The sequence below is a fragment of the Trachinotus anak genome, unplaced genomic scaffold (genome assembly GCF_046630095.1).
Source record: "Trachinotus anak isolate AG129_WGS33_773 ecotype Australia unplaced genomic scaffold, CSIRO_AGI_Tana_v1 ptg000021l, whole genome shotgun sequence".
In the NCBI taxonomy this organism is placed as follows: Eukaryota; Metazoa; Chordata; class Actinopteri; order Carangiformes; family Carangidae; genus Trachinotus; species Trachinotus anak.
The window spans coordinates 22,190,968-22,216,816 of record NW_027273872.1 but is presented as its reverse complement, the minus strand read 5'-3'; the positions used below and the strand labels follow the sequence as shown (position 1 = coordinate 22,216,816).

At 42.7% G+C, this 25,849-nt stretch overlaps 2 protein-coding genes across 5 annotated transcripts in view; one reads left to right on the top strand and one right to left on the bottom strand.

Moving 5' to 3' along the window:
- Nucleotides 1-25,746, bottom strand: part of LOC139605576 (pro-neuregulin-2, membrane-bound isoform-like) — a 69,763-nt gene extending 44,017 nt beyond the window's left edge. Inside the window, exons 1-3 of one of the 4 annotated variants that reach the window (XM_071457174.1) lie at nucleotides 24,194-25,746; nucleotides 23,410-23,453; nucleotides 13,398-13,509 (exon numbers count right to left, since the gene is read on the bottom strand). In XM_071457174.1, the coding sequence (XP_071313275.1) occupies nucleotides 13,398-13,440 (43 nt within the window). In that variant the 5' untranslated portion in view covers nucleotides 13,441-13,509; nucleotides 23,410-23,453; nucleotides 24,194-25,746. Of the gene's footprint in view, nucleotides 1-10,436; nucleotides 12,092-13,397; nucleotides 13,510-23,409; nucleotides 23,454-24,193 lie in introns of those variants that run through there. The other 3 variants (XM_071457173.1, XM_071457171.1, XM_071457172.1) reach the window with 3 other exon arrangements.
- On the top strand, nucleotides 15,053-16,950 carry purab (purine-rich element binding protein Ab). The gene has a single exon (XM_071457194.1). The coding sequence runs from the start codon at nucleotides 15,148-15,150 to the stop codon at nucleotides 15,991-15,993; it is 846 nt and encodes a 281-aa protein (XP_071313295.1). The 5' UTR covers nucleotides 15,053-15,147; the 3' UTR covers nucleotides 15,994-16,950.
- Nucleotides 25,747-25,849: the final 103 nt, after the last annotated feature.

The window sequence follows — 25,849 nt, the reverse complement described above, 5'->3', positions numbered from 1 at the left end:
TGAAGAGACGGTTTGTGTCTCACTCTTAAGCTGTGTTTTGTCATTTCCAATTGGTTAATAAGAGACCATACTCGTTTCTTTTTAGCAAATAAGAGAGATGTGGTTTTAGGTTATACTTTTATACTAATGCTGCCCAGACCCGATTTAAAACACGGTTAAAGCACAGAAGAAAGGAGTTATTTGACTTCTGACTTCCTCTCGACCCCAGTCAGAGGAAATTGGGGGTGTTACAATTGTTAGCTAGTGCAAAATTAATTAAAATTATCTGCTTTCAGTAATAATTTATGAATCTCAGAATGATATGGGGAACAAGAGAAGAAATGATTGCACTCTCTGTCTCAACCTTCCTATTTCAGTCTAACACAGCTTATCTTAAACAACTCGGGCATATTTTACAACATGATTATAATTACAGATAACATAAATACTGATGAGCCGTGGAGTCAAACAGGAGAAGCACAAATCCATACCCTACTGCTGAAATGTATGCACTGGTTTTCAGGTGACACATGGCAGATACATGGATGACACTAATGAAGACAGACAGTAGACCTTAGTGAATGAGGTTAATAAAGGTATTGACATCCTGGACCACTGAGAGAGGGAGGACTATAACCCTGGAAACAGCAGAACAAATTGTCACATGCACCTTGAGCTATCTTATCTTCTGTGATGAGCTCTCTATAAATGTTCTAATGTTGAGAATTACAAGGGCAGAGTTATTCAAAATGGTTAAAACACATTAACTCTATTATCAACAAATGGTTACAGATTACGTCCAGTGATATTTTATAGCAACAAATGCCCTGAAAAGAATAAAACCATTGATCCAAGTGTATTTAAAAAGTCTGGTGTAGTTTATTCCTCTGTGACATTTCCCAAAACTTATTTAAAACACATCACTGAGACTCACCATTATAATGACTGAAATGTCTATTGTTTATTTTGACTTTGTTTATTTTCAGTGGATCTCACATACATACATGCCCAGCTGTTTTAGAAGAAAATTACTGAGCCTTTTTAAAAACAAATCTGTATATCTGTGAGCTGTGTTAAAAGATTCACATCTTCAGTAGAAACCAACAGGCTTAGGGCTGAGTGCTGCACACACATTACAGAAAATGGAGAGTACTGACAGATGGACTAATGCATTCTGGGTTTAGGGTCTTTTCATGGGAATTGTTGAAAATAAAAATATAGAGACAATAACCTGCCATATCCTTGAAGGAATCAGGTGTTATTTCTTGCTGTAGGCTAAAACAGGAGCATGTCCCATTCTTTATGACCAAGCCAAACATTCGACAGGGATATTTGATTAACATATATAGTAACATAACATCCTCTAATGTCACAATTGTGTTCACATTATTTTTAACTACTCTAATGGGTTTGGTGCTTCTGATGCCTCTCCTGCACAGCACCAAATCTTTAGTATTTCAGCTCGGTGCAAAAAGAAATGAGACTAAATCAATCTTGAGAGTTGTTGGAATTGTAGCATAATTGACCCACTAACAAATAAAAAACTTCAATATCTCGAAGCAGGTTGACAAGAGAAGCTGAAATATCATTTCATAAGTTAGAATCAGGCAATGTTTTGCCAGCATCTTCTCTATTAATGAGCACAGTGTTCCTTCAAAAGAAAATTCCTCTTCTCAAAGGCAAATCCATACTACTATGGTCATAGATGTGCTCACACTGAAGCATAAAACGCTGCCAGAAGAAACATACTGTATCACATATACAATACTATCAGCCACAGACTTATAATAGTTCAAAGATAACATCTAGAGAAGCAGAGGAGGACATCAGGAAGACAGATGAAGATACTCTACTTGTCACCATCAAAGATCCCCACAACAAAGCGAGATAAAGATAGCCCACCTTTCTGAGCCAAAGATAGCCCGGTATATAGAACCAAGGGGAGGTTTTAACCCTTTTCTTGCCCAAGAAATGTTTTGCAGAGCATTTCTTTTTTTTTTCTCTCTGTTTCAGTTAATCTATTCCTCGTGTTTGTATGGACATCGACTAGATAAACCACCCTGCTGTACTGATCATCACCCGTTAACAGATTTCATGAGTTAAATGCCCTGATCAAAAGCACCTAGGATGTAAGAGAGAGAGAGAGAGAGAGAGAGAGAGAGAGAGAGAGACGTTCTTGTTCATGAAGTGTTACCCAGAGTGACAGTTGAAAATGTCATTTTACAACTTCATGAATATCAGGCGTTTGTTGACTGCATGCCAAACCCTTACAGTCTGGCACAGCAGGGCTACTTATGGAGAAGAATGCCAAAGATTGAAAATGGCTTTCCAAGAAAAGAGTAGCACGCCTCAGATTCATCGAAACCGTGGTAAACTTGAAATATTTTGATGTTTTATCTCGAATACTAACTGACAAGTTCTTGGCATAAACATTTCCAATTATTCCGTTCTCAATTTGATGTCTAATCTAATTCTGTGTAAAAATAATCTCGACTGAGAAACAGAGGGAGCATCGGCCAAATCCATCCTGTCTGAAACAGGCACTTTGCTGATGCAGTGAGGAGGGTGTGTGCAGCAGCAGCCGCATGAGTGTGTGGGTGGTGTGTGCTGTTCATCTGCATGTGTGTGCTTGTGTGTGTGTATGTGTGAGTGCATGTGTGTGTGCGAGCGGGGTTATACAAAGACCCCTCTCATTCACAAACTGAGCCATGTGGCACTGGGTTGGTCCCTTTAAGAGGCATGTGTCTGAGTTTTCTACTAAGGCTGACTGCTGGAAAAGATGAGTGCTGATACATTATTCACAAGCAAGGACACACACACACACATACACTCTCTCACACACGCTGTATAACTGAAGGACATAGACTAGAGTTAGGCAGCGTGAGTGAGTTGAGGCACAGAGAAGTGCGCTAATACACACACATGTTGACAAGCAAAGTTGATCAGGATAATGTCAGGAGAGTGTAGATGAGCAAAGACGTCCACCTTAATCCTCCCTCCCTCCCTCCCCTCAACACACACACACACACACACACACACACACACACACATATATACATGCAGGCAGCAGAGGGGAGAAATCCTCAGCCTTCTGTTATTCAGTGTGCATAATTTATAGCAGCCCTAGATCTCCCTGCTAATGACAGCACACTGGGGCATCTGCAGCACAGCAGCAACAGCAACAGCTAACTGGCATGGCTCTGCGTGTGTGTGTGTGTATGTGTGTGTATACAGAGGTATAATGCTCTGTTGAGACAAGGACAGTGAGAAAGACAGAAGGAGAGAGGAACAAGAGAAAGAGACACACAGAGGGTGTCTGAAATAGACACAGATAACGCAACAAAGAGGGGAAAAGAATGAGACAGACAAGTGAGAGACCTCTTGCAACACAAACACACACACACACACACACACACACACACACACACAGTCTTGTCAAGTCACGGATTCAACCATTGAATCTCCCCAGATGCACATTCATGTCATCGTACAGTTTGTACATCAGTCTGAGTTCCACCTTTACTCTGGTTTAAGGTGGAATAAATCTTAATTAAAGAATTCACAAAGTTTCCAGTAAAAACAGTGTGAGCACACGATTCACACACACTGAGAAGCCAGAAAAACTACAACCCGGATTCTGTTAGGTCTCTACAAACACTTCACTCATTGCTGGCTAATAAAGACGATTGCTCACTGCAGAGCTGAATGTGGTGGCACCAAAGAAAGCCATAATGAAGTTGCAAATTTACTGGGATTGGTTTGATGACTTGCTTCAAGGGTGTGGCCTTGGATATGTTTCCTGTTGTTTTGATGTGCTGCCCCTGAGCAAAAATCTCCTAATTCTGGGATTTGGAGATCAATGCCACAGTGGTTCTGCCCTCCAGCTGCTGCACACACTGATGTGAGCCTGAGCTGAAAGACAGCAGTGCATGCTAGCTCACAGACATTATACTGCTGCTGACAAGGTGCTGATGTTAGACACACATGCAAACATAGTCTCATATGAGCAGGTCAGGTTGTCAGCATAGTCTCACGTGCATGCCCATGGCCCACAGTTACACTCACAGTTACATTATACTTTAACAAAAAATCATAACTGTTGGTAGATCATTTGAGAGTTGTGGGGTTTCTGAGATCTATGTCATAGACAGCTTAGTCGAAATGGTAATTTTAAAGGTATAGTTCCATATTTAGTGAGATGACGAAATTGATCAGTCTTATATTTGCATGTGAAGACCAGAGCTGAAGTCAAGACACAGTTAGCCTAGCTTAGCATAAAGACTGGAAACAGGGGAAAACAGTACAGCTGACTCTGTTCAAAATGAAAAAATACGCCAACTCACACCTCTAAAGTTCATCCTTCCCCCCAGTATTGTAGTGCTCAACAAATTCAGCTAGCACAGGTTGCCACATACAGTCAGTGAGCACAGGTACCAACACAATGATACCAAACTTGGTTACCTCACACAATCTCTGCTGCACCATATAACGTCCCTCTATACCACAAATTGCTGTATATACTGTTCTGTGTATGTATAGGGTCAAACAAAGGAGACACAGTCTGTCAATTAATGACATTTAAGGTGTATTTGGAAGGTGTATTGTTGAACTCTTGACATCAAGCTAGCAGCTTCTGATTGCTTACAGTCTTTATGCTGAGCAAGGCTAACCATCTTACGCAGTTAGCCTGCAGCCAGACGTAAGAGTGATGCTGCTCTTCTAATCTCAGTTGGGGGAAAAAAATCTAATTTAATCTAATATGCATATTTCAAAATGTTGAACTACTCTTGTAATGCTGCTAAACAAAGCTGCACTAAAAGCCCAATAATTTAAGCTAGAGGAAGGAAACACTGCAGTGTTTTGCAGAACAGCAGCAGATTCATTTTTATCATTCTATGTGCAATTAAACTATCCCTGAATTCAATGAGGTGAGAAAAGGCCCAGGCTATTACTGGACGTTTTACAGTATACATTATTGCAGCAGCTATCTGTAATCTCAAAGCTAAAGATCACTCCCTCCCTCCTTCTCCCTCTCTCTTTGTTTCTCTCCTCATCTGTGTGGCTGACTGACAGGAGGCCAAGCATAAGCTGAACCACTCATTCCAGCTACAGTCAGCTACAGCAGGACAGAGATAGGCAGAACGAGGAGAGAGAGAGAGAGAGAGAGAGAAAGAGAGAGAGGGAGGGAGTGGGAGAGAGAGAGCACGAGAGTTGAGGTATGCAGCAGTAGATACAGCATCAGTGACAGGAGCATGTTTGGGCATCAGATAAAGCTATTTTAGGACGAAACTGTCAATGTATCTCAAACGGCATGCCAACAGCAATGATCAGAGGAGACCTACATTACACTTCAGACTGCCTGGGATGTAAGATAGGATTGGTTTTGTACTTTTTAACAGGGGAGTGTGAGCAGTCCACGCACTGAAGTTATTTTCGGAGAGTATAACAGAGAGGGAGTAGTGGGGGGAAAGCAGTGAAGGACGGTTGAGCTCAGTGGAGACATACTGTACATGGGGTTTAAGTGGTTCGGGACAGAACAAAGGTTGGTAAGAAATTACTCAACTCCTGCGTCCTTGAATGCTGATTAAAATATTTCATTTCAATTCCTTTGCTTAAAGCTGCATCACATCTGATTTTTTGGGATGCATTGACTGCCATGGTCAGAGGCGTGGGTTGGGGGGTGAGGTAGAGAAGAGGAGAGGTTATTGGAGTAGCTATGGCAGACTTAATAACATAAACAGTAAAAGGGAACCTGGCCACTCTCACCATTTAATCAACACCGGCTCTGCTTTTGGAAGATGGAAACTAGCTCTGCTATCTTTTATAGGGCAAAAAAAGATTTACTGTCTCGTATTTTCACTCACAGCAATGGGTCTGTGCTTCTAACTTTGCACAACTGTGGCTTGCTGTAAATGTCAACATTCACTGGCAGCAAATCTGAAACAAACCTCAAGACAGTAACAGAATAACCACTTATCAGATATTAGCTTAGCATTTATACTGCATTAATGTCTGCATTATTATATACAATACTGATATCATGCTGCCCAGAAATATGAAGAACAGGTCTACCACTAAAATTCAGCAATTCAGTCCGACAGGTGGTGGTGTAGGAAGCAAGTTAACCAATGTAGCTATAATCATAGGTGTCATCTGCCAGAGCGCAGCAGCACGATGCTCTGCAACCTTTCTCCTCCAAGTGATGAAATAAAATATTTGCAGTTCACATAAGCCGGTTGAAGTTTACATACATTTTAAGCGCTAACAAAAGCAAATGAAAAGTCAAAGTTGTCATATTGACATCTAAGGTGTATTAATTATTATTGATTATTTCCAAATGTCAATCATGCATTGATTAACATGCAAGAAAACATTCCACCTTAAAAACTGTGGGTAGCTGCCGGTGGGCTTTGAGCTGCAGAGCACCTACAGTGAATTAAATCGTTAATTAGAAGAGACATTCATCACTCACTCTTCTGATGTTTCTTTGTTTGTGATGCATTTACAAAGACACGTGACAAAGTCAGCCTGTTACACTCGGACAGTTTGTGCTGCAGCCACAGTGCTGCTGGGAATTAAAGCTAGCTCAGCTATTTATTCATAGCCTAGCATATTAGCTTAGCTTAACCTCTGCCTGCACTGCAGCTTTTCCTCTGAATGGATGTTTCCAATGCATCTTCATTTGCTTGACACAAGTAAGTGAATTATATCATTCTTAACAAAAACAACTTGTGTTCAGGCACATGCTGCTCAATGCCACTCTACATTCATGGTATCGTCTAATATTACTGAGCTGGCTGTGTCATATTCTCAACATGTTCACAAAGTCAGGCTAACATTTGATCATGTGATCATAGTTGACTGATGTATGTAAACTTGCCACCGTAAGAACAGTGGTTACATAACCTTTGACATGAGCCACACTTGCGTGTGCATGTCATAGGTGCACTCTGGTACTTCTACAAATAGCAGCGCACCTCTGGCTATAACCCCTCCTCTTCTGTTGTCTTTATACTGTTTCATACAAATCTTTGTTGACACTTTTGTAATCAAGTCAAACTGACAAAGGGAAGTGTATAAGTAAGGCATTTTACTAATATAAACACAGGAAATGGTAATGATGTCTTGAGGGCTGCTGTAACAAATTATCTTTCTTAAGTTTGGCACCCCTGTGTTGCCATGGCACGCACTTGCTTGTTTTCAAGGTTTTTATATATATACATGCCAGGAAGTAGACAGTAGAGTGCATACTGTCATGGTGGAATAAAGTCAAATATGTATGTTAGGTTCTACTGTGTTCTTGTTCATTAAACATGTGTACAGTTGCATCTTTTATCTTTCATAATTCATTTCCCAGTATCATACACAAAGACTCTCTTTTGGTGGGTTATCAGTGTGTGGGAGGGCACAGGTGTACCTCCACCCAGTGAGTACACACCCCAACAACACAGAGCAACATTCATATAACATTGTGCCACTAACAATTTCACCAAAAACATGTCTCTAAAAACAAAACTCTCAGCTAGTCTCAGTTTTGAACATGAATGCTCAGCACAACACAGCTTTTTACAAAATAACAATGGAGAACTAGATCAGATATTGACAAATGAACCCAAAGGCACTGCTAGAATATGATCCTGTTGACAGAAATGGGTAGGGGTGTGTACAGAGGTGGGTGTTCCAACTGTTTGGCTGTGATTGGCTGGCTGTGTTTAGACTTGGTTTCTGATTGGTTAGGCTCAGGGTGTGTGTCTGCTGACATACCCCTTACCAGCCCATCTGTGAGCCGTTACTTCTGTCTCAAATTAAACTCTTCCACAGAGTCCTCTCATGCAAGTCTGTTCACTGGTGAGCAGTTATGTTCGGCCGTTGCTCATTCACTGGCTCCTCGGACATTAGCGCATCCGCCCAATGTGAAGAGCCAGTGAGTGAGTTACAACTGAGCTGGAGTCCTGGCCAATAAACAGTTATAGGCATTCTACAGTCAGGGATTATTTTGCAACACTTCACTGAACGTTTATGTGGTTGAGATGCACTAAACATACAAGTAAAGACATGAAGCTGCATTTATGATGCACACAGATATAATGTTTTGATGTTGTTACTGTAAACCAGGCCCTTACCCAACTCCACTGTAGCAGAACTGACTACAAACATTTTCAGAAGCATTCAAGACTAATAGGCGCAATTAATCTTAAAAAAAAAAATCATGCATTTTTGGGTGACGTCTTCCTTTAATGTCACCACTATTTCTGGACATGGCTTCCAGTAACAGACAGTGGTGTTATAATGATGCTGTGGACATTTCAGATGCTACAGGTTGCCACATTACATCTACAGTAGCCAACTGTACTGTATAGTGTCAACACAAACTCTGAGGTGTCTAATTAGGTTGTGTTTCTCCCTGCATCTCTGGCTTTTGGGGTGTGTGTGTGTGTGTGTGTGTGTGTGTGTGTGTGTGTGTGTGTGTCTGTATGTGTGTGTGTTCTTGTTCTTACGTCCCAGTGGGGACTTTAACCTGAATGGATTTAGGGTTAGGGTTAGAATTAGGTTATGGGTAGGGTTAGTTTTGATGGTTAGGATTAAGGTAAGGGGCCAGGGAATGCATTATGTCAGAGGTTGAACAAGTCTGTGTGTGTGTTGTGCATGTGTGTGGGTGAATCAGATTGGAAGTGGGTGTCCCATTCACTGAGCTTATCCCTGCCTGTAAAATGTATTTTAAACTGTAGCCTGATTGCAACAGCACTGTCATAAATAAATGACTTGATAATTTTAGCATGTCACAGAGGTAAAAATAGAACATCACGTTGTTAGTTCAAATGCTGGATGAACCCTTTGTGTAGACATCTGAGTTACTTCCTATTAGGATTTGATGCTTTCTTGACAGTGTTGACTTGCATGGAAATTATGTTGATTCTGGATTTGAAAAACTTATGAGTGGGAAATGAGCTTTGGTATTTTATTGTCACATAGTTTCAAAGGTTTTTGCCCTCACATTTGCATAACAAACATGATAAACATGATGAAAAGGTTTTACTGTGGATCTAGTTTATAAATGAGAAATGTGTTCCACCAGCACAGTTAAGATCTCATCCCTCTCTCGTTTGTGCAGCTCAGAACTGGTACTTCCTGTCTATGTACTGCTCCGCTTAGGTTTACTACAGAACAAGCAGGCGATTTAACACAGTAGTAAGCTAAATGCTACAAATTGTAGTTACATCATCTCAAAAGCAGTGGAGCACATTAAATGCTGAAAATACAGGTGGAGTGGATCAGTGAGATATTTTCCTATGAAGCCAATTTTGTTTTTTTAGGAAATATAGGTAAAAGTAAAAAGATCTGAGAGCCTTTGCAACTAGCAGATTAAATAATATACCATATGCATAAATCACAGGGCCTAAAAGATTGGTTCACATATTAGTTGAGCTGAGGAGCTGACCCTGTTTCTGAAAGACCTGTGTTGAGAAAAGGGGTCAAGAGAAGGGAGGAAATGTGGGAATGAAAAGAGAAAATGGGCACAAACTTAGTTTTAAGACTGTAGTCATTTTTTTGTGTCATGTTCAGATTGTTGCCTTTATAAAAGCTATTCTGGTAATAATATACTTGTCCAGCTGCTGCACATATTTTTAGCCACATCTGACAGAAATTTGTGATTTAAAAAAAAAGAGGGTGCTATCGGACATTGTGTTGTTTGGTGTACTGCAAAAGCAAAAGCACAGATTCACATATCTATGGTGGAAACTGGCAACAAGTTGAGGGATTTGAACTGTTACCACCACCCACAGACTGTCACTGCAGTCAACACTGGCACTGTCAAGATTTTGCCACAATTTCTGATAGAAAGCAGCATCAGATCTGACATCTGATACTGGCTGTGGGCAACAATACAAAGTTTGGAAAGGAGGTTACCTCAAGACAAGGTTGCTGTCCCTGATTCCCATCACATGCTCAGACTAACTCTCTCTCTCTCCCTCTGACACACACACACACACACACACACACACACACACACAGGAGCGGCTGCCTTTAGCTTTGCCTGTGTGTTCCACCTTAAGACTCCACATGCAGGCTACTTCACTGTAATGATGTGATGATGCAGATCTTGCTGGAATCCAGGCTACACTGAAGTTTCAGTGTCCTCTGATCACCAGAGCTGGTCCATTCATCAGGAGGAGCCTGCTGCTCGGGGCTTAACCTTAAGCTTAACTTAGATTTGACTGAGATATTTAACTCTCTCTCACACACATGAGCAGATCCACACACCGCATCACAAGACATGTACACCCCCCTCATGTCACTGTGGGTGACCGGGTTATGGAGCTGAGGTGTGTGTGCACGCTGACACACTGTATAGACTACCCACGTGCACGCGCAGACCGTCTCCTTACATCACCGTGGCCGCTCCGGTGGCCTCACGGTGCGCTGAGAGTGCACGGCAGGTACAGCCTGAAACTTACCGCAGTCCTCGCACAACACTCGCTCCACATCCTTCTTCAGCTCCGGCTCGCTGGCGTCCACGGGGGCGTACGATGCCTTGAAGACCAGGGGCTCGGCGGTCGGGTCCATGAAGAAGATATATCTGTGGTCCTTCTCCACCGTGGTGCACGGGGCCTCGGAGCCGAAGTCCCCCACGGTCACGAGCTGCTCCCTCTCGAGGCCGCCGCTGTTGACGGGCCACACGTCCAGCACCCTGACATTCACACTGTACGGCTCCCGGGAGGAGGCGTTCTCCGGGGAGGAGCGCACCTCGCCCTCGATGACCACGGATGATCGGTACGCCTGGTCCTGGAGGGAGTTGAGACTCGGGGCGTAACAGGCGAAGGAGACCCCGATGACCAGCATGGAGAAATGCACTGGATCAAGCCTCATGCCGTCAGCCTGTGCTGTGCTGCAGTGCTGCTGGGCGGCGGAGCGAGCTGGAAGAGAGAGACGGCGGCGAACGGGCTCCGGCAGAGCAGGCAGGGCAGAGCGGCAGACCTTGTGGAAGTGTCCATGCCATCTGTGTCTGCCGCTGCTTTCCCCATACGGCTGCTGGCCTCGGATGGGGGGACACACCAGCCTAGGAACCGGAAACGGCCCGCTTCTGCATGCTTAAAAATGTGTATGCTGCATTCTCCTTCACCAACCACCCTCCCCCTCTTATCTCCCCTTTTCCTGAAAGGCAAAACAAGACTCGTAAATTAGCCTCCTCTCGAATCCAAGGCTGAAAACTCTCTCTCTCTCTCTCTCTCTCTCTCTCTCTCTCTCTCTCTCTCCAGCTAATAGGCTAGCATCGCATGGGTGGGCGCATTGCCTCTCTGGAAGGAAAAAAGCAGCTTGCGCGTACAGGGGAATCACAAGAAACGATACGCACTCCACGCACACGCACACGCAAGGTCGGGTCGTTTATCCACTTATTTCGATCAAAAGAGTCCCACTCCTGCAAATCCGTGTGGTCGGTGAGCAAAATAAAAAAGAGAACGGGAAACCGGGGAGGAACAGACGGGATGAGATAGCAGCGGTTATCCGGTGAGGCGATGCAACAGCAGCGCGCACCCTCCAGCCGCGTCCCCTGCGCCCCTCATCAAACGCGAGCGACTTACGTGAGCAAACATCACCTGCCCGGTCACTGGCGTCGGCTCGCCACGTCCTGCGCAAACACCCTAATGACCCGGGCACCCACAGGCACACCGCCACCGACCCAACCGGCATGTGACCATGCCGGCTGACTGTGTTAAACCTCTGCGGGTGGGTGCGAGAGGAATCACGCACACAGTGCACAGACACACAGTACAGAGTGCGTCTGTAGCCAAGCCCTGCACGGCGCCCACTGTGGATCTCCAGTGCAAGAGGTGCAAGAGAGGCTATAGGCGACTACTACACACACTGCGGATAGTTGTTGCGATGACTAACGCTGCGAAATTCTCTCAATGGATTCTTCAGCATGGCGAGGCGAGCAGGGAGTTTCGAGACCTCGGCTTTAAATGCCCTCAGACCCCGATCGCTGCATGCTACAGGAGAGCACACACCAAACCTGACATTTTCCACACTATTATGCAAGTTATTTCAGTTCCCTCATATTGCCTAGGGATATTATACTGTTTAACGACTCCACGGCAACACGTGGAAGCGTCAGTCAGCCTCATCTGCGGGGGTAATGGTGGAAAGGCATTCTACCCAAATGGTTTGCCAATCCTGCACAGCTACAGCTAATAAGCCCACTTTTTCATTGAATACATCTCCACCAATGAAACGAGAGCTTTGCACAATATGCTCAGGCTTTTTATGGTGACCACAAATATCCCCTCCTCCCTCCACCAGCAAACCAGTCCCTGCCTCCATCTCTGTATCCATCAATCAAGCCATTCATAAGATTCGCCTTTCCCTCCTTGTCAGGAGCTGTGCGCCCTTCGCTAGAGGTCGAAAGCCTTCCATTGTCCATCCTGAGAAAGGGATAAAATATAATGTCATATAGGGGACACATGGACAGGTACTTTTACTATAGATGACTGAGATGATAAAAAAAATACATTAGAGACCATTTCATCACAGTATGCACCTACATCATGGCCTCATCCACCCGTTTCACCATCAGCAGCATCTCATCAGGGACCAGTCTCTGTCCATGGTGCTGAAAGCCTTGACAGGTTTAGTGCTTTGACCCAACAGGCCAATCACATGAAACCTCATATTCACTGAAGGCCACAACCAAACTGCTGCAATGAAGATCTGTCTCCTCACTGCATGTATCCCTCTTCACTGCAATATGTTCTCCTAAGATCCAAAGAGGCAATCTCTTTTATTTGGAAGAAGACGTACAGTTTCAGTCCAGTGCTATGCTATCACACCTGCAGGATATGTTTTTTATGCTGCATGTTGATAGTTCCACATTACTGGAGTTGCCTCTCCAGTTTTGGGATCACCAAGCATTTCATGAGGCAAACTCAGCTCTTCGGAAACTGTGATCCGTCCATGCAATGACCCACCCCCATCTCTTTCCCTCTCCGCCCACTGCCCACCCATTCACCGATCTGTCTCTCCTTCATTCATTCAACCACTCATGCATTCATTAGAGTCCCCCTTCAGAGACCTCACACACAATTTAAGAATTTGCAAATTAGCCTTGAAAGCAAATCATTTGTTGACAAAGCGCAGGGGAGTAAAAACCGATTCCTGCTGACTGACCCAGGGAGGACTGCCACCAGTTGCTTCCATGACTCCCCTACCACTCACACAGAACCTGTGGGAATTAACAGAGGGGCTGTTTCTGAAATTACACCTACAGTTCAGCAGCTGTGTTGATGAGGTCACTTAGATTGGTCATTCAGTGTCAATGTATGTTCTTCTTCTGTGATGCTAAAATATATTTGGCTCATTCATACAGCAGCCCCTTTTGTAACAGTTACCATACAGTATATGTCTCTGTATACAGTACTTGCCACAGGTTTCTTCTGTGCAGTCCTCTTTTCCTCTTTTCCACATCAACAGCAATACTCATGAACAAAATCAACTCCCATCTGGTTCTATGTCCATCATCTGCTGTCCATGGTTCTGAAAAAAGAGACACCAGTGACTTATCTGCTCAAACCTCAATGGAAATGACTTCTTCTATTCTTCTATTCCAGGTTAACACACCTTCTCTTGCCAGCTCTTCAGTCAGATCAAACTTGGAGTTTGATTAATGTTAGGACATTTAATTATAGGCATATATGATGCTTGTGAGTTTTAAAAGGACACTGTTTCCCGTGACAAATAATATAGAAACAATTGTACAAGTGTACAATTAAAGCATATTATGCTATGTTCCTTTTTCTGATTTTGTTTGTTGATATTGATAATATTCCACAGCCCTCCAACCCCATCAACATCCATCAAGTCTCACACATCTTTCTTCTACTTGAGGTCTGCTCCTCCACTCCAGTCTTATGAAGGCTGCTGCTGAAAAACCTTGTTTTGTTGTTTCTCCTACCTAAAATGACCCTTAACGGCATAATTCAGTTGAATTTCTAACTTTTAAAATCTTGTACCAAGATGCTCGGATGATGGAAAGAATGATACCGTAACTGCAAATAACATTATTTCATTATCAGTTAATCTACAGTTAAATCAACTAATCCATTTGTCTACAAAATGTCAGAAAATAATTAAAGAGCCCAGGGTAATGTTTTCAAATGTCTTTAACCCAAAACCCCCAAATATAAAATTTACAAAAGTGTACAACATAGAAAAGAAGGAAATCATCACATTTGAGAAGGTGTACTTAGCAAAAGTTGAGCTTTTTTAATGAATGAAAATAAAATGAAATAATGCACAATAATAATAATAATACTAATAATACTAACAGTAATGATTTTGTTTAATGCTACTCTAATTTCAACTCTAATTTAGATGTTTTTAGATCTTTGCCCAAAATTCTTAAGATTCACTCAGATTTATTTGAATAATCACAGTTTCTCCTTAATCCTGACAAGTTGTCCATGGTAAGAGATTTGTTTTTAGTAAATACTGTATTTGGCCATCAACAGACCATCAATAGCTTCCCATTGAGAAACAGTGACACACAAGCATGTCCAATCACAGGGTGATAATTCATGATGCTTCAGTGTATTAGCCCCCTCCCTCAGCCTCCCACACATCATCTACTGTTCATTCACAAATGTCTCTTGCTCCCTGCTCTGTCTCCTTCCACAGGGGCTTCCGGGTTCGCTGTCCGTGGTGCTGAAAACCCCCAAACCAATACCCATCAGGTGTGACTAAGTTCCTGCTCTGCCCTTTTATTGCTTTGTAGACAGGTGTCTTTACTTTCATGTATATCTATCTATCCATCTATCTATCTGTCTATCTATATATCTATCCATCTATCTATCTATGTTGATTGTTGATGTTAGCACTGCAGTGTTTTAGGCTCACGGGGGGGGTGGGTGTGGGCTGGGGGGTTAACTTTCAGTTGCAATATACTGCTATACCAGAGGCTGAAGTGAACCTTCTGTCTAACGCTGCAGAAACATCGCGGGTGTCTTGAACGCAGCCTGCTCGGAGTACTACAGTAACACTAACTACAGTTACTTTCATTTTTTCATCCTCTTCTCCTCTCTCCTCTCGCGATAGAGCGGCGGAGTGGTTTGACGGGCAGTCGAGGTTGCAGCAGGCAGAGGGAGACGGTGGAAGGTAAAGCAGGGAGGCAGCATCATGGCGGACAGAGACAGTGGCAGTGACCACGGAGGGCCCACCGCAGGCCCCGGCTCGCTGCCCCCGGGTGCGATGGGCGCCATATCCCGGCTGCAGCATGACACCGAGGAGCTCGCCTCCAAGCGCGTCGACATCCAGAACAAGCGCTTCTACCTTGACGTGAAGCAGAATGTGAAAGGCCGCTTCCTAAAGATAGCCGAGGTCGGGGCTGGGGGAAACAAGAGCCGCCTCACTCTCTCCATGTCGGTTGCCGTGGAGTTCCGCGATTATCTCGGGGACTTTATCGAACATTACGCCCAGCTGGGCCCGACCAACCCGGACATTGTGCAGGATGAGCCCCGGCGGGCGCTCAAGAGCGAATTCCTGGTTCGGGAGAATCGAAAATATTACATGGATCTGAAAGAGAACCAGAGGGGGCGGTTCCTGAGGATCCGACAGACCGTTAATCGGGGGCCCGGATTGGGAAGCGCGCAAGGCCAGACCATCGCTTTGCCGGCGCAGGGTCTCATTGAGTTCCGCGACGCTTTGGCCAAACTCATCGACGACTACGGCGTGGATGAGGAGCCGGCGGAGCTCCCGGAGGGCACCTCGCTCACGGTCGACAACAAGCGCTTCTTCTTTGACGTGGGCTCCAATAAGTACGGGGTCTTCATGCGGGTCAGCGAGGTGAAGCCCACGTACCGGAACTCCATTACAGTTCCGTGCAAAGTCTGGTCCAAATTCGGCAACACCTTCTGTAAATACGCGGACGAGATGAGGAAGATCCAGGAGAGGAGTAGAGAGAAACGGGCCTCCGAACTGCTACCTGAGGGCCCGCACGGCGGAGATGACGGCGACGATGACTGACGCGGATTTTGGGAGAGCAGAAATGAAACAACTGAACTATGAGAGAAAACCAGACTTTTAACTGTAAAATAGAGAGAGAATTTCCAAGGGAATCACCCCACACACACACAACCTCCACAGACATGGCAGCACCTCTGCTGTCTCCTCGCTCATTTTACTGGATGTCACCCCACTTACCACCATTGTAACAGTAAGCCGCTGCTATCAAGGATTGAACTGTAAGATATGAACTGTTTCCTACTTGATTTAAATGACAATGAACAGAGTGTTTATATCTCTATAAACGAAAGATTTTGCACACATCAAAGCTATTTCGAAAAAAAATGTTTAAATGTTTTCAAACTGGTAATATACTAAAATTTAATCAAAAATAAAACCAGAGGTCTATTATATTAAATGACAGTCTTCATGTAGAACGAATATTTGACATCAGCACAAAGAGAATATATTATGGACTTTATGAAACCAAATCTGATACAAGATGTATAGTTTATTATAAAGGTACGCAGAATAAATATGAAAGCGCTCTCAAAGTGTATGATTCGCAGACCGCAGCACTACAGGCCTGTAAACACCTGTCAGCATGCGTGTAGGCTCATGTTTTGAAAAGAAATTTGGCAAAGTAGGCTATTGTCTTTAATTTGGCCTAAAACTTAACAGGCTGATGAAAGCATTTCTATCATGCCATTATGGAGAGGTTGAGACTCAAAAATAAATAGCCTATTTTGTGCACCTCAAACAAATGGGATAAATCTATCTCTGAGCTACTATATTGAATATCAACCCTCTTGCACCATGTCCATATAAACTTAAAGGAAAAAAAGTGCTAACTTAGATGTACTAATTATGATTTTGTGAATCAGCTGTAAAAAAATCCTTATTAAGATACCCACGTTTTCTGTGGGTAAAGTTTTTTCTTTGTTACTTTGTTGTTTTTTCCTCTGGGGGGGGGTGGGGGATGCAAAAGGATAAGGCCCACTTGTGGGCTCGCAAGGCGCGTAAACAAAAAAACAAAAAACAAACAAAAAAACAACAAAAAAATAAAACAACAAAAAGACGCGTCAGCGCAGCGCGCGGCGAGGCAACGCATCCTCTCTGACGTCATTACGACCCGTGCCTTATACACTCCACTCGTTTACGTGTCCTCACGTGGATGGTCTGTGACCTCGACCGCTGTACGTTTTCATTTACGAGTGCTGTTATGTAGGCAGAAATATACTCACCAGGGCTGCAGGATTTACACCCCTGCAGTGCATGGAGCATGGGTGGCAACACCAAAAGTAAGCTGAAAGGCCACTGGGAGCCTGGGGGGGCCAATGGTGGTAACAGTGGTAGTGGGGAGAAACATGGCTCCAAGCCGGAGCAGGCCCTTCCGAGAGATGAAGTGCTGCTGTATGCACACTTTGGAAACAGGTGGGGGCCTCAGTGCGTTATGGTACCCTGGAGCCCAGAATCCCTAGCAGCACACCTGGCTGGGTGGCCTCTCACAGAGTAGAGATGTGTCTCCCTGGATCAGGAAGCGACCTAGGATGTACCGCCTGTGGCAGCACTTGGTGTCAGCATGGAGATTCATCTGGAGATGTTACAGGTGGCTTTGCACACCATATGCACCATGATGTTAAAAAAAAACAGCAACAACAAAAAACAAAATCAGGAGCGGCTGGATGAGGCTATTCGTCAGAGCTGAGATGGATGCTGTTAAAGAGCCAGGCAGTCAGCCAGCCAGGCAGGCCAGCCGGCCGGTCCCATGCAGTCAGTCTGAGTGCAGTCCAGTGGATGTAGAGGCCCATCAGTGCAGGGCCGAGGCAGTATCTATCTCTTTATGGTGCTACAGCCCCTTGATCGCTCCTTGGGGGCCTCGCCGCTCAGAATATGTCACTTTTGCATTATTGTTATTCTGATGCTTTTTTTCTTTTTTCGTCAAAGTTTTTCTCTCCACATTATGTTGTCCGAAACGTGTCAGGTTTCTCCCTCCCAGGCAGAGAGGAAGCTACTGACTAGTGTAGGACATTTCATCTTAGTGTGCAATATTGTGTACGTGCCAATCGCGGCATTGTATCACGTGTATAGACTATTAAAAGACGAAAAAATGTATAGGCTATGTGATCAGTAGATATTTGAAAGCATGACGATGAGGTTGATGCATCTGCATTATATTTCCGAAATGTGAAGTCTTTCTTCTCAAGCACTTGCTCAGAGTGAAAAAAAAGTCACACCAGTAGTGAGGTATTTTTCCTGTCACGTTCTGTAAACCAGTAGGCTGCCTTGTCCGTCTCTCAGTGCGCATAGACTAGTTCGGGTGTTTTACGTCCCCCTATGGAGTCACCCCAGAGAAAACCTTTTTCCTCCTCGTTTCTCCCGTAACACACACATGCAACACAGACAGTCAGCAACCGTTAACTGTCTCCATGTCAGTCCCTCTGCAGTGGCCTACACTGAAGCTGAATAGTATCTTGGAGCTTGGGTCCAGGGGTGGCTGACACACACACACACACACACACACACACACACACACACACACACACCCAGACACACAGACTCCCCCTGTTGAGGCCTCTTGTTGCTATCTGAGTGTTTGGGAGGCCTCTAAAGTATTTTGAATGGTGTCTAGAACTGCACAAGGCCTCCTGTCTTCAGAAGCCAGGAAACTGTGTTTTTGGAGCCTGAGTGCGACCCCTCTCTCGCCTGGGACTGCCGATTGCAGGACAGGTGAACTACGATTTGACTTTGGCTTGTCTATGGTTTCATTTGAGCTAGGCGATAGTGATCAGCCGCAGCAGACCCAAAGGACAGAGGAGTTTGTTGTTTTTACAATGAGGATTACAATCCCTCTCTCTGGATTCAATGCGTAAGAAAGGCCCCCGGCTCGTTGTCCACAGAGCATAAACATGTCCGAATGCTTCTTTCAGACACACAGTCCATCCCTTCTTTTCGACCTGATTGACCTCTAGACTTACATTGAAGTGTCAGTTAACAAGCAATATGCTTCGAATTAGTTAGTTCTCCTCTCAGCTTTATTTAAAGCAGGTTGGCCTACAACAGCTAATATCCCTGAGCCCGGTCACAGGCCCAGTCAGAGTGGCGTGCCACCTAGCTGGCATGAAGGGAAACACAGACTGCGTGGATTGCAGCTAGAGGCCTCAGCTGGATAAAAGCTGTTAATGTAGTTATAGCCTGAGTCTCGCAGACATGTGGGGTAGCTGAGGCTAGGCTAAAGCAGAATTCCCCAAAGCACATCTGGGCTGAAAAGGTATCAGAAGTTTTATTGAATCCCTGTTTGATCTGTGTTTGATTGGTTATGGCTGTGGCAACAGAGCCAAGAAAAATGTTCCAGAAAATCCCATCTGTTCTACGCAGGACTTTTTGGCCCAGGTCTGTCTCTGAGTGTTGGTGAAAGGCCTGATGAAGCCTGGCACTGCACCGTAGGAGCTTACCAGCAGCATCTACCACGACCTACTGACCCAGCTGTCAGACAGATCCAGTTAGGACTTTTCTCTCAGTTTTGGAGACGAACAGGAAATCTCTCCCCCCCTCTTGCAGATGATTATATTTAATCACACTGGGCTGTGAATTATAAAAAGTCAATTTCCATTAAACACACGTACAAGCCACCTATGACTATGTGCCCAGCAAAGCACATCTGAGGTCAATCTGAGTTCATCCTGAGTTCATCATGAGAATGGACTCTGTTGCGGTACAGCAATTATTCCCCAAAGTGTTCTAGCTTTAGCTTAATTTAATTTAGGCCTCCAGGAGGCTCATGCTACATGAAGACTGGAAATACAGCACTTCCTTTCTCTCTTTCTTTTTCTCTATCGGCCAAATATAAGGAGAGCTTGAACCTGCTCATAGAGTTCACTTTGTGATTGCCTCACTCTGTGAAACGCACATTTTTTTTTTGTTGTTTTTAAGAGTAAAAGACGTATGGTCTTGCTTTGTTACAGACTGTAATCGCCAAGTGCTACTGGGTCAGTTGTGTTTTAGTGCAGAATTATTCTGTTGTGAAACATGACACGTCCACTTTGGGTCGTAGCTCTATCGGAGTTACGGGGGAGACGGGCACTTGTGGTTTTGCCGAAAACAGTGTGATCAAATTTGATTTCTCAGTTCATGAGAGCTCATCCAGTGTCACAGTAAAACCTGGGGCGACCTTGCAGCCATGTTGTGCCCACATTACACGGTCATCCATTCCTGGGACTCAAATGCAAAATGGTAGGCAGATGTTTTTCATCTTGCTTTCTGTATGAAGTGTCAGTGGTGTAGCTGTGTGCTGTCCTCAGTGGCTCTGGCTAAGTTCAGTGCACAGGTGATGGTGCACTGAAGCTATTAGCACTGACAGGAGTGATGTTTTGATTTACTTTACAGTGGTAGCTATCGTAGCAGTCCTTAATCATCATGTTATCCTGCCCTTTGTCTGTTATTACTGCAGTGTTCATTTTGTCAAATTTTATTTAAAAGAGCTTATTTTTGTTGCTCAAATAACCTGTTGCTTAAGGTGACCAGATCATTCCTTACAAATTTCAACTGATGGAAATAGAAGACAAATTCAATTGCAGACTAGCTACTAGCTTCATGTTGTGTGTATTCAAAGTCGGACTGCCACGATGGTTCCAGCTGTAAGTGCTTTGTCTGCTTGTTCCTCCCATCTTGAGCAGGGAGATACACAACTTCTAACAGCAAACTTCCACAAACAAAATGTGGGTGGTGGCTACCAGCCTCTACCAAACTGTACGAGTACTGACTGAAGACAGACTGAACTTCCATTAAGGTGTTCCAGACAACCAAATCTGCTCCGTTTCTGGTTCCAGTGTTGTAGTCTTTCATTGGCCATTCAGAGTTCCTAGTTAATCATACAGCCAATCGCAGCCTCTGGTCAAAGCCAAGCACTATATGACTCATCACACTGACAGAGGAGCTCATTCAGCACGTCTTCTGTTTGCACACACCGAGTAGTAGGGTCCATCATGTTTGCAGACTGTATAGGCTACTGTTGTGTAAACTTATAAAGACGTTCTTTCAAATGTTTTGAAGATGTTGGGAAATGGATCCTGGAATTAAAGGGGTGGGGTCAATGCACAATGAACATATCCCATGTCACAGTTTGGTCTAAATCCCTTTACCATCCCCATATGAGATAATATGTTGTATCTTTCAAAAATATTTTATCTGTGGCGTGTGTGTGTGTATATATATATATATATATATGGTTTGTTATATATGATGCTCCTCCTTTCAGAAAAATATAACATGTAAACAGGAAAAACATATTGCTGTTTTTTTCCTTTGTATTTTATACTTACAGAAAGCATTGAATAAAATGGATAAATACTTGCACTTTAGATATATTAAGAAAAATAAAAATCTGCATATTATTTTTGATAGGGATCTCACATTCAAAGAGTATAAATTACAGGCTTTGTGACTATTGCTGGACAGAGATGTATTGAGTTCTACTTATTGAAGTATATTTTGTCTGTGTGTCAGAAGGTTTACTAAAGTAAATTGCATGATAAAGTAGTGCTACACCGATATTGTTCTTTTTTTTAGTTGGTAAAATGTCTGAAAACTGTGATAACAACCCTCTTGTATCATGTTTAACCTCTCCTCACCCCTTCTAGAATATTTCTTACTGAAATATGGCCTTTCCTGACTACATGACGATGGTGCTTACTTTGGCTTTGACATCAAGCTCATCCTATACATCTCAACATCATCATAACTCGCGTCCTTACACTTCATTACTTTCTGTTATGTACTCTCACTACCTTATTAAATTTCCGTTGATGGCAAAAAAGGTGTGCTGTTTTGTACATTGCTGTTTGTTTTAATGTTGGGGGAGCCTTGTTGTCTGAAAAATGACTAATCGCGCAATAAAAAGTCATTCCACATGTCCCTGTCTCTGCACAACTGTCTCAACACTGTACAGTCATGCCGTTATACAGTTAGCAGGGCTGGGGTCAATAAGTAAAAATAAACAGTATCTATTGACTGAATATTACATAATGTTACAAGATCCATTCCTAATGACGGAAACAATACACAGTGTAAGTATATTGATTATTATCTATGACGCACATTTATATGAATGAGATGTTAATTATATGAGCTTATTTAATTTATCACTGCTGCCGTCTGCAGTCATTTCAAGTTTTAGAGGATGTGTCTGAAAATGTGTCCTTGGAAAGCTTCTTTTATATATTACTGAATAAGAAATGTACAGACATAACAGGAGGGTAGCTACAGCCGATGGATACAAAGAGCAGATTTTATGCAGTGTTCCTGACATTTGCATCCGACCTCCATGTGGAAATAAAAGAAACACTGCCATATTGTTGCCGGTAAGGAGGAATAGGCTGTTGACAGACTATCACCAGCCAGGTGAGGATTTTTCAGTCTGTAGTAGGCAATGGATAAGCGCATCAAAAGCAATAAAAGTGATGGGACCACACATTAAATTATCTGATATTGTTCTCCAAATGTTACAAGAAGCAGATGGGCAGTGATGTTAGAAACAGTGGGAGTTGTGGGAACAGATTCGGGTCTTTTTTAAAAATGATTCAGAGCTAAAGTTAAATTTTAACTATGATACAATGTTATTTCGATTTATTAATTAAACACTGAAATTAACAGATATGTTTTGTAGAAATAATTATTTCTGAACTACTGTTAAATACAGGTTTCACAGACTGACACATAGGCCGATCTAAATTTAACCCTTCAATTAATACACTGGCAATAGCATAGTAGTAATGTACATGAAGATCTGTTTCATTTGTAACACATCGTCACTCCTTTTTGTATTGTTTGGGCTTTTTTGTGGTCATGTGTTACATCAAGTTTAAGCTTAAGGAGGTCTCATATCATTATAATGTAGCTGGGGTTATTTGAAAAGCTTAAAGAGCATAAGCATATTGTGCTCACTTTCCCCTTTAAACACAGTGGGAACTTAACAAAAAAAAACATTAAATTGCATTACACGTTACATTAAATGTTGCTGAAGACTCACTGTTTAAAAAAAAAAATAGCAAAATAGCAAGATGCCAAACTAGCCAACACTTCATTTTGGTATCTCAAGGTAATGGATAAATAAATAAATAAAAAGATAGATAAATAAAAGTATTTAAGATAGCACTGACTAAAAACACAAAACCTTTCTGAACATGTACTTTTAGACTTTTACAAATATGAGTATGAATACAAAAACTTTATTATCCACAATATGTAAAGTTGCCCTCAGTTTCACCATAAGACATGTCATAAACCTAATGTTTCGCCACCTTTTTGTGGTTGGCACACTTTAAACAATTAAATCAAACAAGGCAGGCCTCTACACTGCATCACATTTAAATAAAAATACAATAGTTAAGACAATAAATACAAAACACCTAACTAAAAAATGTATTGAAAAAATCTTACCTTTTTCCTTGTCATTGAGAATCAGCTATAACCAGATGATGCAGCTGTTTCGAGATTGCCAAAGTTTTTAGTTATGGCTCTTTTTTTTAAAATGCTGCAGTTCACCTGCTCCTCACATGGCCCCAAATTTTTGAGCTGGAAAGTCCTTATTCCGACTTCAGTATGTTCATGTGGTTTTAACTAGGAATGTGGAAACATGGCCGCCACACAGAAAATGTGCTGTATTTTATTGCTAAGAGCATTAAAACGTTCATGTTGATAGCTGTTTCCACCTTTTGTGTCACTTCGGTAACTGCTACAGAAAATCTTTTCTAACTAATCTAGGTCAGTCTACATGGGCAGCAACTAAGGGCCACAATATACTACCACATTACAAATTAATTGTTAACAAAACTGATTGGCAAGATGGGAATTTGCACTGTTAGAAGTTATTAAGTTATTAAGTATTTCCAAAATATTTACTTCCGTCCGCCATGTTTCTGCGTAGATGACGTCACAACTCGGCAAATCACGTACCAAAATCTCGGCTTTGTGAATCGTTTTGAGTGGGCGTTCACGTACATTTTTCCCATGAAACTTATTTTTCTTACTATTCCGACACCATATGAATGCAGGGTTGCAACAGCCATTTTGACATGACAAAGCAGAGCAGCACAGGTGTTACTAATGAAATCAATTACGTCTGCGTTTCATTTAGCTGGTTCAGTTGCAGTCGACGCCTGCAGTCACACTTTACTGGGGCAATTAAACAGAACAGAGGCATCATTAGTGTCATTAGTAGCACCTGTGCTATGAAAAGTCAAAACATCTGCTGTGAAAAAGGCTTACAGGCTGGCCCAGTTTCCTGACTGGCATCAAACTTTAATCAGATAACACACAGCATATGGATAACTAATAACTGGCTACCCTAGCAACACTACGACCCCAGCTACAAACAACCCATAATGCAACACTCTCTTAAAGTAACAGTAACCCACTTTTTCAAATGTTCTCTCCGGGAAAAACATGGTGCTATGCTACTTCTTTTTTAAAGCTTTTCCATGACAAACAAGCTATATATTACCCTCATATGTCACAAGGGCCACCTCTACTGTGCCGTGTGGAGTTTTTCTTGTCCCCAGAACAAATTGCTGCCTATTTTCTGTAAGATATGGAGTGGTGTTAATTTCAAGAATGCTCATTATTGAACCTTTTCCAACAAAGGTAATCCGTGGTGAATATCAGGGTGGACCCCACACTACAGAGCCCGTAACAAATTAGTAACATCACCAGTATTTGCAGGGAAAAGACTGACAAAGAAAAATGTTGGTTTCAAATATGGACAAATTACATTGACGGAAATGTTTCTGAAGTAGAATATTATTATGGCCTGAGCTACACTAATATGTTAAATAGGACATCCTTCTGATATAATGTTAAAGTGTATAGTTACCACACTCAAAAGGCTTGACATTGTCCATAGTTGCATGAAATGTGTTTATGTGACGTTACCAATTCAAAGATGCCTAGGCTGAGAATGAATTCAGCTCACTTAGTGACTTAGTGATAACAAAATAAGTGACAACATTTTGGTTTTATATGAGTATACATTTGTCGTTTGACAGTCAAAGCAGCTCTCAAAGTACAAACAAATTTCTACTGTGACACTGTGGGATGTATCAGCAGTCAGTATCATGACATAAGTTTACAAATGCAATCAGCATTTCTCAGATGCTGTAGCTGAAGTTCTTCAACATGTCTGCTGATGCAGGAGAAATACTCCAAGACACCTGAGGGAAAGATTTATGTGGTAGAGAAAGCAGTGCCTTTTAACTTTAGATTTGATGCATTAAAAGAAAATAAGGCCACGATGCAGCACTGTGTTTTACTGTAATGCCGTTCCATGCACTGTTTCACAGACGATATACCAGTGCTACACTGGTAAACATGTATTCATATCACAATAGGTATGATAGCTATAATATCACACTGGGCAGGGTTTTTAAATGGTGTCACAGAGCAGACTCTCAAATGCTATTTTGAATTTAATGTAGTTGATGTGTTCTGACATGATACATAATGTATGCTGTAACACATCCAACATCATACAAGGCCTGTTTTGTTAGTCTTGTTTTTCTTTTGTGGGTTGCAGCTCTCCGCTGAGTTACACAGTGTAAAGGTGAACTCTACAACAACAATGTATGGTTTTTCAAACTCACAGTTTATTGTCTGTGGCTATTACTTGCACACTTACAAAACTTTGGTCTAGTCAACAGCTGCTTGATTCTGGATTTGACTAATGGGCTAACTTAGCTCTTAACTGCAGGCATCTTTAATAAATGTACTTACCGGTGGTGTATAGTGCTAGATTCTGAACAGAATTTGTTCAAAATACTTCACAAAGTCATACTACACAATGTTCGATGTCTATGGCCCCCAGGCTAACAAACCCTTTTCAGTA